Genomic DNA, 14,628 nt, shown 5'->3' on the forward strand with positions numbered 1-14,628 from the left:
CTGTGGTGGGGCTGATGGCAAACTTGCCCTCGCCGTCCACAAGGCTGTACTCAATGAGGGCGAAGTTGCCTGAGTCGGCATCAGTAGCAGTGACCGTCAGGATGACTGTGCCCACAGGAACATCCTCAAAGATGGCTTCCTGGAGCCCAGTGGGCAGGGAGAAAGCATGGGCCACGGTCAGTCCTAGAGTCTCTGCCCTTGTCCGAGAAACTCACGGGTGCAGACAACCCAGAGCATCAAGCTACTCATGGGTGGTCATTCCCACGGGACTTAAAGGCTGGCAGGGTGGGAGTGGAAGATGCCCAAAGGTGCCAAGGAATGGGTGCAGGTCCCAGACCCAATTTGTTGGCCGGGCCACCCACCTGGTAGGAGAGTTGGTCAAAGATGGGGTTGTTGTCATTGATGTCCACAATCTCCAGGTAGACAGGAATCTCAGCTGCCCGGGGCGGGGACCCATTGTCTGAGGCCCTCACGGTGAAGTTGAGCCAGTGTACTTCCTCATAGTCCACTGTCCGATTGGCAATGACCTTCCCTAAGACACAGAGACACCCACTGCCATTTTGGCCACCCCTCACTCGTGGAAGCTCTCTAAAGTATGAAGAGAGGGATCTGGGGCTCTGAGGGATGAGTATGGTCCCTTGAAGGAGGAGGGTGGCCAGGCAGCACTGCCCAGGCCAGAGGGCCGAGAATAACTGGCATCCAGCTGTTCTCCTCACTGGAGGGGTGAGAAAGCTATTCACAAGTCAAAGGAATGTACACTAACACGCTGAGGACCTCCTCTGGGACACTTCCCTCTTGGCCTTCTGGCTTCCTAAGTGATACTAACTGTGGAGGTTGGATGGTAGAGAGGGTGATGGAGTATTCCAGGTTTCCAGCAGACACCGAAAGGGGCTTCCATCCCTACCTAGAGCTAGGCACTCTGTCCTTGCCTGTGGTTTGGGCATCTGGGAGTGACTAGAATGTTAGCCATACTGGATCTGGCCTAGCCCACTGAGAGGCTCCAACTGGAGGGTGAGAAGCAAGCCATGGTCCCTCTTGGAGGCTAAGCAGGCACAGACACATGTTCCCCAACCCTCCTCTGGCTGATTTCCCACCTACCTGCTGAGGAGTCTTCCAGCTGGACATAGCCTGGGGGTATCAGGTCCAGCAGGGTGTAGGTGATCAGCCCATTGAGGCCCTTGTCGGGATCCACGGCTGCCACAGCGATGAGCGTGGTGCCTGGGGTGGCCCCCTCCAGGATCCTCTCCGTGTAGTAGGTGATCCCGAAGGGCTTGAATTGGGGCGTGTTGTCATTGACGTCCAGGATGTTGACCGTCAGCTTGGCTGGGGTGGAGGCAGGGGGTGAGAGTGGCATGAATGGGCCCCAGTGTGGCTGGGCCAGGCCTTCCTAAGTCTCAGCCAAACCCAGAGAGGATGGCAGCATCTCACAGTCCTCCTGGGACTCCCTAAAGCTTGCCCTAAGCCGCAGGTGGTGGCATGGCATGTGACCCTCGCCTCTGGTGTGGTCACTCACTCTTCCATTGGGAAAGGGGCTCGGGTTCTGCCAACTGGCTGAGTAACCTTGGTGGAACCCCTGGCCTTCACTGTGCCTCAGCTTCCTAACCTGTCCCATGAGACAGGACTAAGATGATCTTTAAGACCCTTTCCATGATTCAGCCTTTTGTTTCCCCTCTGAGTTGTTCCCTCCACATAACCAGCCTGGGCCCTTTGCCTCTCTGAGCCTGGGACAAGTATTGGGTTGGCCAAAAAGTTCGTTCGGGTTTTTCTGTAAGATGCCATGGAAACGCCTGAATGAACTTTTTGGCCAACCCATAGGAGATGACCAGGTCTGCCCTTCCTTCCTGAAAACTTGGGCCTCTGGGCTGTAAAGATAAGCAACCAGTATCTGCCAGGCCTATCTCCCCACCCCAGCGGCTGTCCTTGCCTCGTGGCAGAGTCCACGTGAGGCCACCCCATCCCTACACCCTCCTCCCCGCTCCCTGCTTGGCCCACACAAAATCCAGTGCCTCTAGCAGCCCGTCCGGGCTCAAGCTGCAGGCAGGGTGGCCTGTGCCCAGCTGCAGAAGGCAGCATGCATGCCCCTCTCTTCTCTGCCGTGGTGCCTGCGTCCCCCATTGTGGTGTCTGTGGCCTCAATTCACCTTTCCTTATTCTTTGCTTCCTCTGGCCTGACCAGGTGGCTTCTTATCAGATCTGAAGTTCCGATCTCACATCCAACCACACCCTGCTTCCCAGTTCTGACAATGGGATTCCAACCTAAGTCTCTGTCAACCCATCCTTTTCTCAGTCCCCTTCCAGCCTCTACCAAGCCTTCTCCCTACTCTGAGCCTTTGGAGTTCAAGATCACACACAATTCTGGGCTTCTGGATCCCCCACTGCTGAGCTCTGCCTGACAGCTGGGACCCAGGGCCACCCTCAGCCTCACTGTAGCTGCAACCTCCCCCACCCCTCCTGCAGCCTGACGACTGGCAGCCCCGTAGCTGGGTCCCGCTTCTCCCTCCCTGGGGCCAGGCCTGTGCCGGTTCTGGGCCTGTCTCTCTATGGGATCGTGTGGGAGATGCCTGCGGGGAGCCTTACCGTTTGGCACACTGACGGAGCGCTCTGGTAGGTCGCTGGCATTGTCAATCACTGAGAGAGTGACCTCATAGGTGGCGACCAGTTCCCGGTTCAGGGGGGATTTCACCATTACAGACCCTGTAGACCAGACCAGGTCAGGTTCAGCCCGAGGGGAACCCCCTAAAATCTGGGCCTCCCGGGGGTGCTCCTGGCCAACCCTCCCAATCCCCACCAAGGGCAATGATCCCCAAAGGACCCAGGACTTGCCGGTTTCATCTTTGGCTGGGATGACACCACAGCCATCTGCAAGCTGGGGGCACAGTCACTCTGCCCCTCACTCACCGCTTACTACCCAGGCAATTATTTAACCTCTCTACACCTCTGTTTCCTCATTTGTAAGATGAGGATAATTAGAGTACCTACCACAGAGGGCTATTTGGAGGATTATAACAATTAACTGAATTTACATTTGTAAAGGGCTTAGAACAGTGCTTGGCACTTAGAAAGTGCTGTGTAATTGCTTGTTTAAAAAACGCTTGTTGGAATTCCCTGGCTGTCCAGTGGTTAGGACTCCACGCTTTCACTGCTGAGGGCCTGGGTCCTATCTGCAAGCCATACGGCATGGCCAAAAAAAAAAAAGATGCTTGTATTCCACAACCATTGAACTTATGGTTAAAAATGGTTATGATGGTAAATTTTATATGTATTTTATCAAGATTTAAAAAATGCTTGTATTCTAGGGAGATCAAGCATAAAGGAAGGTCAAGGCAGCTAAAAAGCCCTGAGGGGGTTCCCTGGAGGGGACAGTGGTGGCACAGCCTAGACAGTAAGGCCCACCCCTTTGTGAGGCTGCCTGGAGCACCGTGAAAGGAGCACCGCCCTACGGCAGTACTAGCAAGGAGCTGTTTCCTTCTCTCCTACCCACTGCCTCCCCAAGCCCCTGCCTGCCCTCCAGAGGCTTGGGCTTGAACTGGACAGACCGAGTTTTGCCCATCTCAGGCCTGGCTCTGTTGGGACCTCTCTTCTTCCTGCCAGTTTGAGGGCCTGGTGGCTCTTCCTCCCATTGGCCTCATCCTAGGGTGAAACCTCCTCTCTCTCTCTTTTCCCAGCTCCCTCTCAGGCGTTGGGGTGTCTGGGATTCCCGTCCCCCTTGGCAGATCCCTCTGCTGAGCTTCTGTCCTCCTCAGGGCCCCAGCCAGGGGGCAGTCACTTACCCTGGGCCGCCGCCTCCTCCTCCTCCTCCTCCTCTTCCTACTCTCGCTCCCCGTCCCCGAGGCTGGGGAGCGAGGATGGGGAGAGGGTGGCTGCATTCAGTCTGCAAAGGCTGGGCCACGGCCTTGGCCCAGGCCCCACGGGGTGGGAAGGGTGGTAGGGGTGCGGTGCGTATGGAGGAAGGCGATGGGGTGAAGCAGAGAAGAGATGAGGTGGGAGGCGACAGAGAAACAGAGCTCAAACCTGTGGGCCTGCCAGCCGTGAGGAAGAGAGAAGAGGGTCAACATCAGTTAGTTCAGGGTGCAGAGGGGATGGAGCAGAGTAGGGCATGGGGGATGGAAGGGCTCAGAGCTGACCAGGGCTGGAGGGTTGGGAGGGATGGGGTGGACGGGAAGAGGCAGAGGGGCAGGAAGCCAGCGGAGCAAGTGGGAACCCAGTTGGAGAGGAGCACTCAGAGGGCTGAGGCTCTGGCAGGAAGAAAGGAGAGAGAGGTGAGCAAGGGAGGGGGAGAGCATGAGGAAGAGGGGCAGAGAAGACACTGGAAAGGAAAATAGAAGAGAAGAGAGTCAGTCGGAGGGAGGGAGGACAGAAAAAAATGGGCAACAGTACAGCATAAAGTTGGGCTGGGTCATGGAGCAGCTCTCCATGGTCCTGAGAAACCACTGCAGCAGGAATTTTGCTAACCTGACACATGACTGAGCTAATTCCCCCTAGTGACTCATGGTTTTCCTGTCTTCCTTTTTCCTTTTTCCTCAGAGGCATACTGAGTTAATCATACTCTCTGGTTCACTGCACACTATGGTCACTGGCACTGTTCTTGTTTTATGTATGTATCTATTCCCTTTTATTCTCATACTCCTCTCCCCTTCTCTCCTCCCCTTGGGCAATGTATTAAAGTGTATTTTTTATTTGAAGGTGTTCCCGAAAATCATGTATTGTTTTTGTGTATGTATTTTACATTTATGCAATGGGATTCTGGTATATATAACTCATTCTATTTCTTATTCTTTTCAGTAAGTACTTGTTTTTAAGGTCTACCCATGTTTCTCTGTGTGTGTCTCATCTGTTGCTTCTAACAGCTTCCTGGTATCCCATGATGTGCACCCACCACATTTTACTCTCCAACATCCCAGGGATGGATGCCTTGGTTGCCTCCAAGCTCCTGTCACCAATAACACTGCAGTGAACATCCTCAGATAGTCCCATTATCGACCTGAGAATTTCCTTGGGACATACACCCAGGAACAGAATTGCTGGGTCATGGGGTATGAGAGTACTTTGTGTTGGATTGCTGTCTAGATGTGAAATTAGTCAAAATTCCTAGAGCAGCATAGGATGTCCCCACATTGTCACCAATACTCAATACTGTCCAGCATCCTAATGTCTGCTAATCACATATGCAAAACCAATATCTCACTGATGTTTTACTATGCACTTCTCTGAATAACAATGATTTTTAGCATTTTGTCATAGCCATGTTAGTTTTTCTGTCACTCCTCTGGGCCTTCCAAGAAGGACACCTGTAAGTTTGTCCCATGTCCCTTCCTTAACTCCCCAAAGGAGCAAAAACACTGAACTTTTGGAAGAATGGTAAAACCATCAAGATTATAATAAGCTGCATAAATCACGAAAGATAAGCCACAGTTCCCTTTGTTTTGTGATAGTGTAAGAAAATCATTAAGGGTATACACACACACACATATGTAATATAGAAATGTGTGTGTGTATATATATTATATATATTTTTCTATATTAAATACATATATATGAAACTTAGAGACAACTTATAAATGGCCCGGATATATACGAAGAAAGTGTTCAACCACCCGGTTATTAAAGAAATGCATATTAAAACAAGGTGCCACTTACCTATGAAATTACAAACATGAAAACTGTGTAATATCTAATGCTGTCAAGAGTGTGGTGTCATGGGCACTCTCATATAACACTGGTAGAGTAAGAGAATCAGACAGAGAGGGAGCTGGTCAAGGGAGAAGGAAGAAGAGAAGGGAGAGAGGGAAAGAGCCAGGGGAGAGATGGCAAAGAGAGGGAAGGATGTGGTGTCAATAGTGGGGAAACAAGAGGAGGAAGGAGCAGCTGAGGGAAAGGGAGGAACAGAGCGAGAGAACAGAGAGAAGGAGGGTAAGGGAGAAAGCAGAGAGCCAGGAGACTGGGGCAGGGAGTCAGGAGGAGGGCTGGAGGGGGGCAGGCCCTTGTACCTGTGTTGATATTCACGGCAAAGGCGTCCTCCTGGTCGGGCACCAGGCAGTCAGTGTCATCCTTGGCCACGATGTCGATGATGTGGTACTCCAGCTTAGGGTTGAGGTCACGGTCGATGGCGGTGACGTTGGCAATGACTGTGCCTGGCTCAGCTGACTCCAGCACGCTCACCGTCTGGATGGGGTTGAGGAACTCAGGGCGGGAATCATTGATGTCATCAATAAGGATAGTGATGATGGCTGTGCCCGAGAGAGGGATGGTGCCCCGGTCTGTGGCCACCACTGTCAGCCTATAGGATTCCTGCTCTTCCCTGTCAATGGTGGCATTGCTGACGCGTATGACACCAGTGACTGGGTGGATGATGAAGCGGTCCTGAGCCCCAGCTTCTATTCGGTAGATGAGCTCCGCATTGAGGCCACTGTCCTCATCTGTGGCTGTGACCTGAAGGACTGAGAATCCTGCGGGGGTGGGAATAGGGAGCAGCTGAGCACAGCGGCTTCTTCTAAAAACATCACACCGAGATACTTTTCTTGGTGGTTCACAAGGCCCTCTTCCCACCATAGCCTTGCCAGCATCTATCTTTGTTTTCATTGTTGTATATAAAGCCTACTTTATTTTTAAATTTATTTTTAATTGAAGTATAGTTGATTTACAATGTTGTGTTAGTTTCAGGTGTACAGCAAAGTGATTCAGATATATATATCGAGATACGTATACATATACATATATATATTCTTTTTCAGATTCTTTTACATTATAGGTTATTACAGGATATTGAATATAGGTCCTTGTTGTTTGTCTGTTTTACCTAGTGGTGTGCATCTGTTAATCCCAAACTCCTAATTTATCCCTCCCCACCCCACCCCCCCTTTTCCCCTTTGGTAACCATAAATTTGATTTCAAAGTCTGTGAGTCTATTTTGATTTTGTAAATAAGCATCTATCTTTTATGCCTTTTGCATGTTTGCAATTTTCTAGGAAAATGGTATCCTATTTTATTTTACATTCTTTGATTATTTATGAGACCGAACAGTTTTTAATAATTTAATGATTAGTTGCACCTTCTCTTCTGCAAAGTGTCGGCCTTTGTCCTTTGCCCATTTTTGTCAATTTATATAAATTATATAATTATGATAACTTGTGACAAATATCTTTTTTTTTTTCAGTTTGTTGTTTGCCTCTCGATACTGGTTATAATTATATGACGTAAAGAAGTTTAAAATTCATATGCACCAAAATTTAGTATTTTTCCTTTTTGACATTCTTCTGTTTCTTATATGCCTAGAACCTTCTTATCCCGAAATCAGATAAATATTCACCCGAAGTGTCTTCTTTTATTTTTTAATGTTTTATACTCTTCTACAGTTCCTTTAGGATGTCTTTGGGTTTCTTTTTGGTGTCTGATACGGGGTGAGAATCTAGACTAAATAAGAAGAGATGTTTTGCACACGAAATAGTTTTCACTATTGGTTTCATTGTTTCCTTTATCGCATATTACATTCCTTATAATTTACCGGTATCTGTTGCTGGGCTACTTTGTCCCAGAGTCTTGTGTTCATATCACGTGGTTTTAAATACTGTAGTTTGGTAATATGTTATAAATATCTGGTAAGACAAATCTGGCTTTACTATACTTATTTTTCAAAATGTCCTTTTTCTTCCAGATGACCATTAGAATCAAATTTATCTCCCCAATCATGTTTGATTTTGATGGGAATCATGTTAATCCTATTTTGATTTTAAAACAGTCAGTCTTTCCATCCAGGAACATGGACGGAACATACCTTAATAATCTCATTTTGTAGACAAGACGCTGTGGGTCCCAGAAGGGAGGTGAGGGGCACTTGGGTCTCCTGACTCCCTCTCCACCCACCCTGCTGCCCATCCTTCTCCCTGCTGGATGTGACTTCTGCCTCCAATCCCCACAGACCACCAGCCAGCTCCTGCCTGGGGGCTGGGGCCTGGGGCCTGCCCCTGCGTACCTGGTGGGCAGTTCTCCAGCAGGTGGACAGTGAGGGCGGCAGGGCTAAAGGTGGGCCAGTTGTCATTGTCATCCAGGACGGTGACGAGCAGGTCGGCTGTGCCGTTGAGCAGCCCAATGTCCTCAGCCAGCAGCAGTAGCTCCAGGACAGCGGGTGAGAAGGCCTCCCGGTCAATGGTGACACCTGACCTCACTGTCACCACGCCTGGCACCCAGCGCCACCAGCCAGGGAGATACAAAGGAAAAGAGATGCAGTGGGAGACCAGGTGAGAACCAACAGGGAGGGGACAGATGTGAAAGAGGAGCAGAGAAAGCAACCCAATGACTCTCTTCCCCAAAGGCTCAACAACCACTGTTTAGGGAAGTCCCGTAGGTGCCAGTGTTCCGTGATTGTCCCTTCCCCAGGTGCCCTCTGCAATTCTCCCGAGGCCCACCTGGGATGAATGACCCAGGTTGGAGGATTGACCAGCTCTGTTGAGAGAGGTGCTAGTATATCCCTCCTTGTCACCTGTCACTAAATCGGCCAGGACCAGACTGATGTAACACAGTCTCTGGGGAGATTTGGGTCTGGTTTGAGGACAGACCGTTGGCTTCTTCTGGCAGACTAGGAGCCCCATTCTCAGGGCTGGGGAAGGGGAGATGGGTTTGGGGGGGCTCTCTGCCGAGCCTCAGAGTTTATGCACCAGCAGGTCCCTTCTGTTGACCCCAAGTGTCTTCCTGGTTCCTCCTATCTGGCCCCCGGGTGGCCTAATCCAACTGTAAGATGAGGACTGTGAGGAATGGGGTCTCTATGGAGGGCCTGGATCCAGCACTGAGAAAGGAGACCCTAGATCTAGCAGCGGGGTCACCCCAGCAGGAGGACTCGGAGCCAGGGTGGGAGAGCTGGGGTGGCGCAGAGGCCTCACCGGTGCTGTTGTCAATATCAAAGAGCCCGCTCTGGGCACCCAGCAGCTGGTAGGTCACCACGGCGTAGACATCCAGGTCTGCATCCAGGGCCAGGATGGGCCCATTGAGCACCGTCAGGGGGGTCCCTGGGCCGGGGGAGAGGGGTCACTGCAGGGCCGACCTGGCCCCCCGCCCGCCCCTCCCCCTCCCCCCCCCCCCAGTCCCAGTGAGCCATGGCTGATGATGGATGAGAGGGAGGGAGGGAGGTGAGGTGGATGGGGTGGGAGACCCTGGGCCGGGCTGCGGCAGCCTTGGCAGACTGACGCAGATGCCTGGGGAGCGGCCTCAAAGCCCTGCTGGGGAGAAAACACAACAGTGGTGAGCAAGCCCCTCCGGCCCGCCCGGAGCACGCCTGCCTTCCCAGCAGCCTTTGAGGCTGGCCACTCCGAGGGAGGGTCTGGGGGCTCCCTGACGTCCCCTCCCTATGTGGGGGCCCTGTCTAGGTATGCACCCCCAGCCCAGTCTGTCCACGCACGTGTGTCCACAATGCTCTAACAGCTGTCCGACTATACGTGGCTAGGAACCCATATGCGTGTGCAGGACTCCACGTTCACACGGCCACGAGCACTCACATTGTAGCACTTGCAGGCCTGGGAGTCCCCAGGTTGTGCACTTGTCTGCCTCTGCAGGTGGGCATATTTGCACACGGAGTGCACTGTGCAGGCACCCATGTGCCTGTGTGTGTCTGTGCACATGTGTAAGCCCACACATATGCCTTACATGGACGTGCATTGGTACACATGTGAGCATATACACAGGCAGTTTTAAGATTCAAATTCCTTCAGGGGAGACACCCAGCCAGAGACGAGGAGTATCTCAGCTCATCCCTTTCTGACTTAGAATCCAAGCTATGGGGGAGGCTGGAGGAGGAGTGAGGGGACCCTCCTGGGGAGACAGTGAAGAGGAGATTCTGTCCCTTTGAAGGGGGGTGAGGCTGGTCAGTGCATGCGTGTGGGGAAAGGGCCACACTGACCTATGCGGGGCCCCGGCCCCCCACCTGTGATTACAGATGCTCCCTGAGGTTTCAGAAGCCTCTAGGGTGCCCTATGCTCCTGGAGGGAGCATGGAGTAGTAGGCTTACTCCCCTCCTGGGTAGTCCTTATACCTTAATGCCCCTCGAGGAGGGGCAGTGGGGCTGTGCTCAGACAGCCTTGGGGACCAATGACCACATCCAACCAGACCTGTGGCCTCTTTGGTGGCCCCTAAGAGGCCTGGCAGCCCTGGCCCACCAGCCCTTCGGAGCTGTGCCCCTTTCTCCCCTCCACACCCTTCTGCACTTGCCAGGTCTGTGTTCAGCCAGGCCTCAGCTGGGCCCCCACCAGGCACAAGGGAGGTCCTCGGGCATCTGGGGCCCAGGTGGTGCCTGGCAGCAGCAGGGGTCCCCAGGTGGGCCCAGCACCTACCAGCAGGAGAGTTCTCCATCACCTCCGCCTGGTAGGTGCTCTCAGTAAAGAGGGGGTGGTTGTCATTCTCATCCGCGAGAAAGACCAGCAGCAAGTCAAAGTCCTGTGGGAGACACGATGGGGGGGGGGGGTGCAGGCTGTGGGCCATGCTCTAGCAAAGCGCTCCAGTGGGAGGGGGACTTGGAAGGAGGGCGGGGTCACGGCAGAGAGAGAGATGATAGAAAAGCCCCCGCCACGGGTCCGGAGACCTGCAGTTCAAGCCTCTGCTGTGCTAGCAGCTCACAGGGTGGCCTTGGGCAAATCTTTCCCTCTATCTGGGCCCCAGTTTTCCAATCTGACAAATGGGGATCTTAAGTCCCTCACAGAGATGTTGTGAAGTTCACAGGAGAAGGGAGGTAAATGGTACTCAATCATGTTCCATCTCATGGTAAGGAAGGACTGTAGCCAGGAAGGTGAGTCTCAGTTTCCAGACCCTCCTGGCTGGCCTGGTCCCCTGGTCAGAGTTCATCCAAACTTCCACCCAGTGCTGCACTTCATACCTTTCCAAAAGCACAGTTATCCTATCTCTTAGAACCTCCCAGTGCCCCGGATGCTTCCCCATTGCAGAGGTGGGGGATCCAAGGCCCAGAGAGGGGGGTGACTATTCACAGCCACACGGTAAGTTAGCAGCAGAGTGGCGACCAGCCTCCAAGCTTCTGGATTCCCACCACCCAATGCTGCTGCTTTCCAGGATGACCCAGGCCCTCCTAAAGGACAGGCAGAGGAGGGGGAGTGACAGAGGGAGAGAAAAGGAGGAGGGAGGACGTGAGAGAAGGAAGGAAGGGGAGGAGCACAGGATGAGAGATGCCAGTGGCCTGCACCTCCAGCCTGAAGTCTCCTCGGCCTGTACAGATGCAGAAACTGAGGCCCAGAAAGGGCTGAGCCATGCAACTAGTCAGAAGCAGAGCTGAGATGAGCCAGACCTAGGCTCACCTCATGGGCTGGGAAGAGGGCTGATTCCTACCCCCAAATGGACTGTTTGCTTTGCAATACCCACTTCCTCTTAGTAAAGAGAGCCAACTTTTTGGCTTTTCAGGGAAAAGCCACCTGGAAAACGCAACCCCTTCAGAACCCCAGAGTACGTGCTTGTGTACATGTGTCCCCCCACTGGCACCCCTGACACCACTGTCGTGTGTGCCCAAGTATCAGTGATTTGGGGAGAAAAGATGATAGCTGGTATTTACTGAGTGTTTGCCATATGCCAGGCACTGTGCCGAGGACTTGACAGATATTGGCTCCTTCAAGTCCTCTCCACGATTCTGGGGTAGGTGTGTCTCCATTTGGCAGAAGAGAAAGTGGAGGCTGAGAGACAATGACTTGCCAGAGCCACACACCCACTGACAGACAGAAGTGGGATTTGAACCCAGCACTTGCTTACTCCAAAACCTGTGCATCTGACCCCCGGGCCATGCCGCCCGGGTACATCCAGCACCAGCCCTGCTCCCCACTATGCCCCCCAGCCTTACCCTCCTGGCTATGCGTGGATTTTCTGGGTTGTCCTTCACGGAAATGGTCAGCTTGTATTCCGGGATCCGCTCGCGGTCCAGGGGCCGGTTCACAGTGACGATCCCTGTCTGGGATGTAGAGGCTGGTGAGCTGAGCAATGACCTGTCCCCTACTTTGGGCTCTGGCCCACAGAGGCCCAACTGCTCTGCCTGTAGGAATGGCCGTGAATGATCTCCCTAAATCACCAAAGATATGGTCTAGAAGGCCAAAATGGATCAGCAGGGCCTTGCCAGAGCAAGAGTGACCCACCAATGCCCAGGTCTTGCTGCCTGAAAGGGATGGTCCCTCTGAGGACCCCATGGTGACAGCAGCCGGTAACACTCCAAGAGGTCACGAGAGGACTTCTTGGTGCATCTTGGTACAAACCAAGTGGTACCGAAGCTCTGGTCCCATCCCTGCACACGACAAGCCTTGGGGTGACAGGGATCCCAGAAGTGGCTCACCTAGGAATCCAAGATTCCATCCTTCTCACGGAGACCCCACACCCCAGTGGAGGGTAGAGACTTGAGGAGGAAGTGGAACCAACAGAAGCCCAGACAGCAGAGTAGAAAAGCCCCTAGGGCAGGGTCCTGTTTTTTAGGAAAAATCCTGGGGGCTTCCCTGGGGTCAGACCCAGCCTTACCGTGGCGTTGATGGAGAAGGCCCGCTCTCGGTTGCCTGCAGTGATGTTGAAGGTGAGGAGGGCGTTGCACCCGCTGTCAGCGTCACTGGCCAGGATACGGGCAACGAAGCTGGAGACGGGGACGTTCTCACTGACAGTGACGTTCATGGGTAGGTTCAGCAGCACGGGGTCGTTGTCGTTGATGTCCAGCACCCGGATCCCCACCAGCATCTGGGGCACGTCAGAGAAGAGGAGGAAGTGAAGGAGAAGGACCAGGAGAAAAGGGGGCGTGGGGGAGACGGAGGAGAGAGGGGAGGCAGAGAACGGGATGGTGGACATGGCGGCCGAGGAAGAGGCAAGGAGGCAGGTGGAGCGGGATAGCAAGGCGGTGGTAACAGAGGAAGGAAAGGTGCAGCTGGTCGTGGGGAGGAAAGAGGAAGCCCAAGAAAATGATAACAAAAAAGGCAAGAGGATGAAAACGAGGATAAGAGGGAAGCGGGAAAAATAGAAGCAGGGGCGGGATGGAAATGGCAGAGTGACAGGTGCAGAGGCCTGGCTGACAGCACAGCCTCCCCAGGGAGCTCCGTGTGGCCGTGGCTGCCAGGCCCCAGGTCCAGCCTCCACGGGTGAGCTTCACGAGGCACTCGTAGGTCTGGTAGGGGCCCTGAGGGCCGGGACTGGCTCCAGAGCAGCCTGAGGCTGCTATGGGCACGAAGGTGGCAGCGTTTATAGGAGTCTCTATGGAGAGTTCAGGGGGCAGGGAGGTGTAGCCAGTGGAATGGGGCCCCCAGACTCACCGTGGAGCTGAGCGGGGGCACCCCCCTGTCTCGAGCACAGATGGTCAGGTTGTAGAAAGCACTGGTCTCCCGGTCCAGCTCCACATCCTTCCGGACCCGCAGCACCCCTTCCACGGGAGAGATCAAAAACTCCCCTGGGTGTCACCCAGGAGAAGCCAGGGTTAGCTGAGAATGGCCAAGAGTGGTGGAGGGCCCAGGCCTTTCCCTGCTTCCTCTAGTGAGCCTTACTCACCATGGTCAGGGACAGCTGGGGCGTGGGCCCTCCAGCACCCCATGCTTCAGACCCTCATGGGACCTGCCAAGGGCTGGGAAGTGCAGGAGGCAGGAGAACAGATAACTCCTAGGGGTACAAGTGGGCAGGGGCCCACTCATGCCCTGATAGGCCTGAGATGCCAGGCCAGGGACCCCACCTTGGGTAAGACGGTTATGTTGAGAAAGTGAGGGCTCCCTTTCTACACAAGCACTCTCTTTGTCACCACTATTGATCTGAAATCAACGAAGGTGTCGGAAGCTTTGCCAGGTACGATCCTTTCCAGATACCACATCTTGTAAAACAGGATGTTGCGGGAGGGCAAAGCTAACCCCAAAGGGACTCCTTGCTAGTGGAGAGGCACCGGGGCAGGACGGAGCGGGAGGGATTGAAGACAGGGAAGCCCCCAGCTGCCTTCCATTCAGCCCTGGTATGGAAGCCACATGGAGCGCAGCCAGGGCTCTCCAGGCCTATGGCCACCCCTTGGCCCCTAGTTGGCCCTGATTTCCTTTCTTTGAGGTTGCTGAGGACCCTCAGCTGGCCCTTTGGCTTCAATCCTTGTCTTGGCCTGGCTGAGGGACCAGATGTCCGAGGATGTCTAGAGCAAGAACCTCAGATTCTCAGGCTCTGAACTGGAAGAGACCTCAGAGACCATCCCGTGTCCTTTGGAAAATGAAACGGGAAAGAAGGGTGATGACTTGTTAGAGCCCCCATAGCAAGTAAACAATAGAACCCGGACTCGAACCTAGGGCTCTGCATCTCAGCTCACTACATCCATGGGACTTAGCACTCAGAGCTGACCAGGGTGGGAGGAGTAAGAACAGGGAGGGGGTGGAGGAGAAGAGCAGAGGGGCAGGATGACAGGGGAGCGAGTGGGGTCCCAGTTGGATAGGAGAGCTCAGGGGGCTTAGGAAAGTGAGGGAAGATGAATGAGGGAGGAGGGGAGAGTGTGAGGAAGAGGGTATCATCTCTATGCACTCCCCCAGGAACTGGGAAGAGTGAGAAAGTTACTTCCTTCACTTTCCCTTTTGACATCTGGGGGAAAAGGCTTAGAGTGGGGCAATGACTCGCTCACAGACACACAGCACGCAAGGGTGCGGCAAGGACAGAGGCCCAAGCT

The 14,628-nt window shown here is 53.6% G+C and overlaps 1 protein-coding gene across 1 annotated transcript in view; it reads right to left on the reverse strand.

Moving 5' to 3' along the window:
• The window catches only part of CDH23 (cadherin related 23), an 86,513-nt gene that overhangs the window by 13,614 nt on the left and 58,271 nt on the right, over positions 1 to 14,628 (reverse strand). Inside the window, exons 13-20 of the mRNA XM_028162962.2 lie at positions 13,259 to 13,392; positions 12,483 to 12,692; positions 11,821 to 11,928; positions 10,316 to 10,418; positions 2,577 to 2,693; positions 1,099 to 1,323; positions 363 to 532; positions 2 to 139 (exon numbers count right to left, since the gene is read on the reverse strand). Coding sequence (XP_028018763.2) covers positions 2 to 139; positions 363 to 532; positions 1,099 to 1,323; positions 2,577 to 2,693; positions 10,316 to 10,418; positions 11,821 to 11,928; positions 12,483 to 12,692; positions 13,259 to 13,392 — 1,205 coding nt within the window. The remainder of the gene's footprint in view (position 1; positions 140 to 362; positions 533 to 1,098; positions 1,324 to 2,576; positions 2,694 to 10,315; positions 10,419 to 11,820; positions 11,929 to 12,482; positions 12,693 to 13,258; positions 13,393 to 14,628) is intronic.

Source organism: Balaenoptera acutorostrata, chromosome 16, assembly GCF_949987535.1.
Source record: "Balaenoptera acutorostrata chromosome 16, mBalAcu1.1, whole genome shotgun sequence".
NCBI lineage: Eukaryota > Metazoa > Chordata > Mammalia > Artiodactyla > Balaenopteridae > Balaenoptera > Balaenoptera acutorostrata.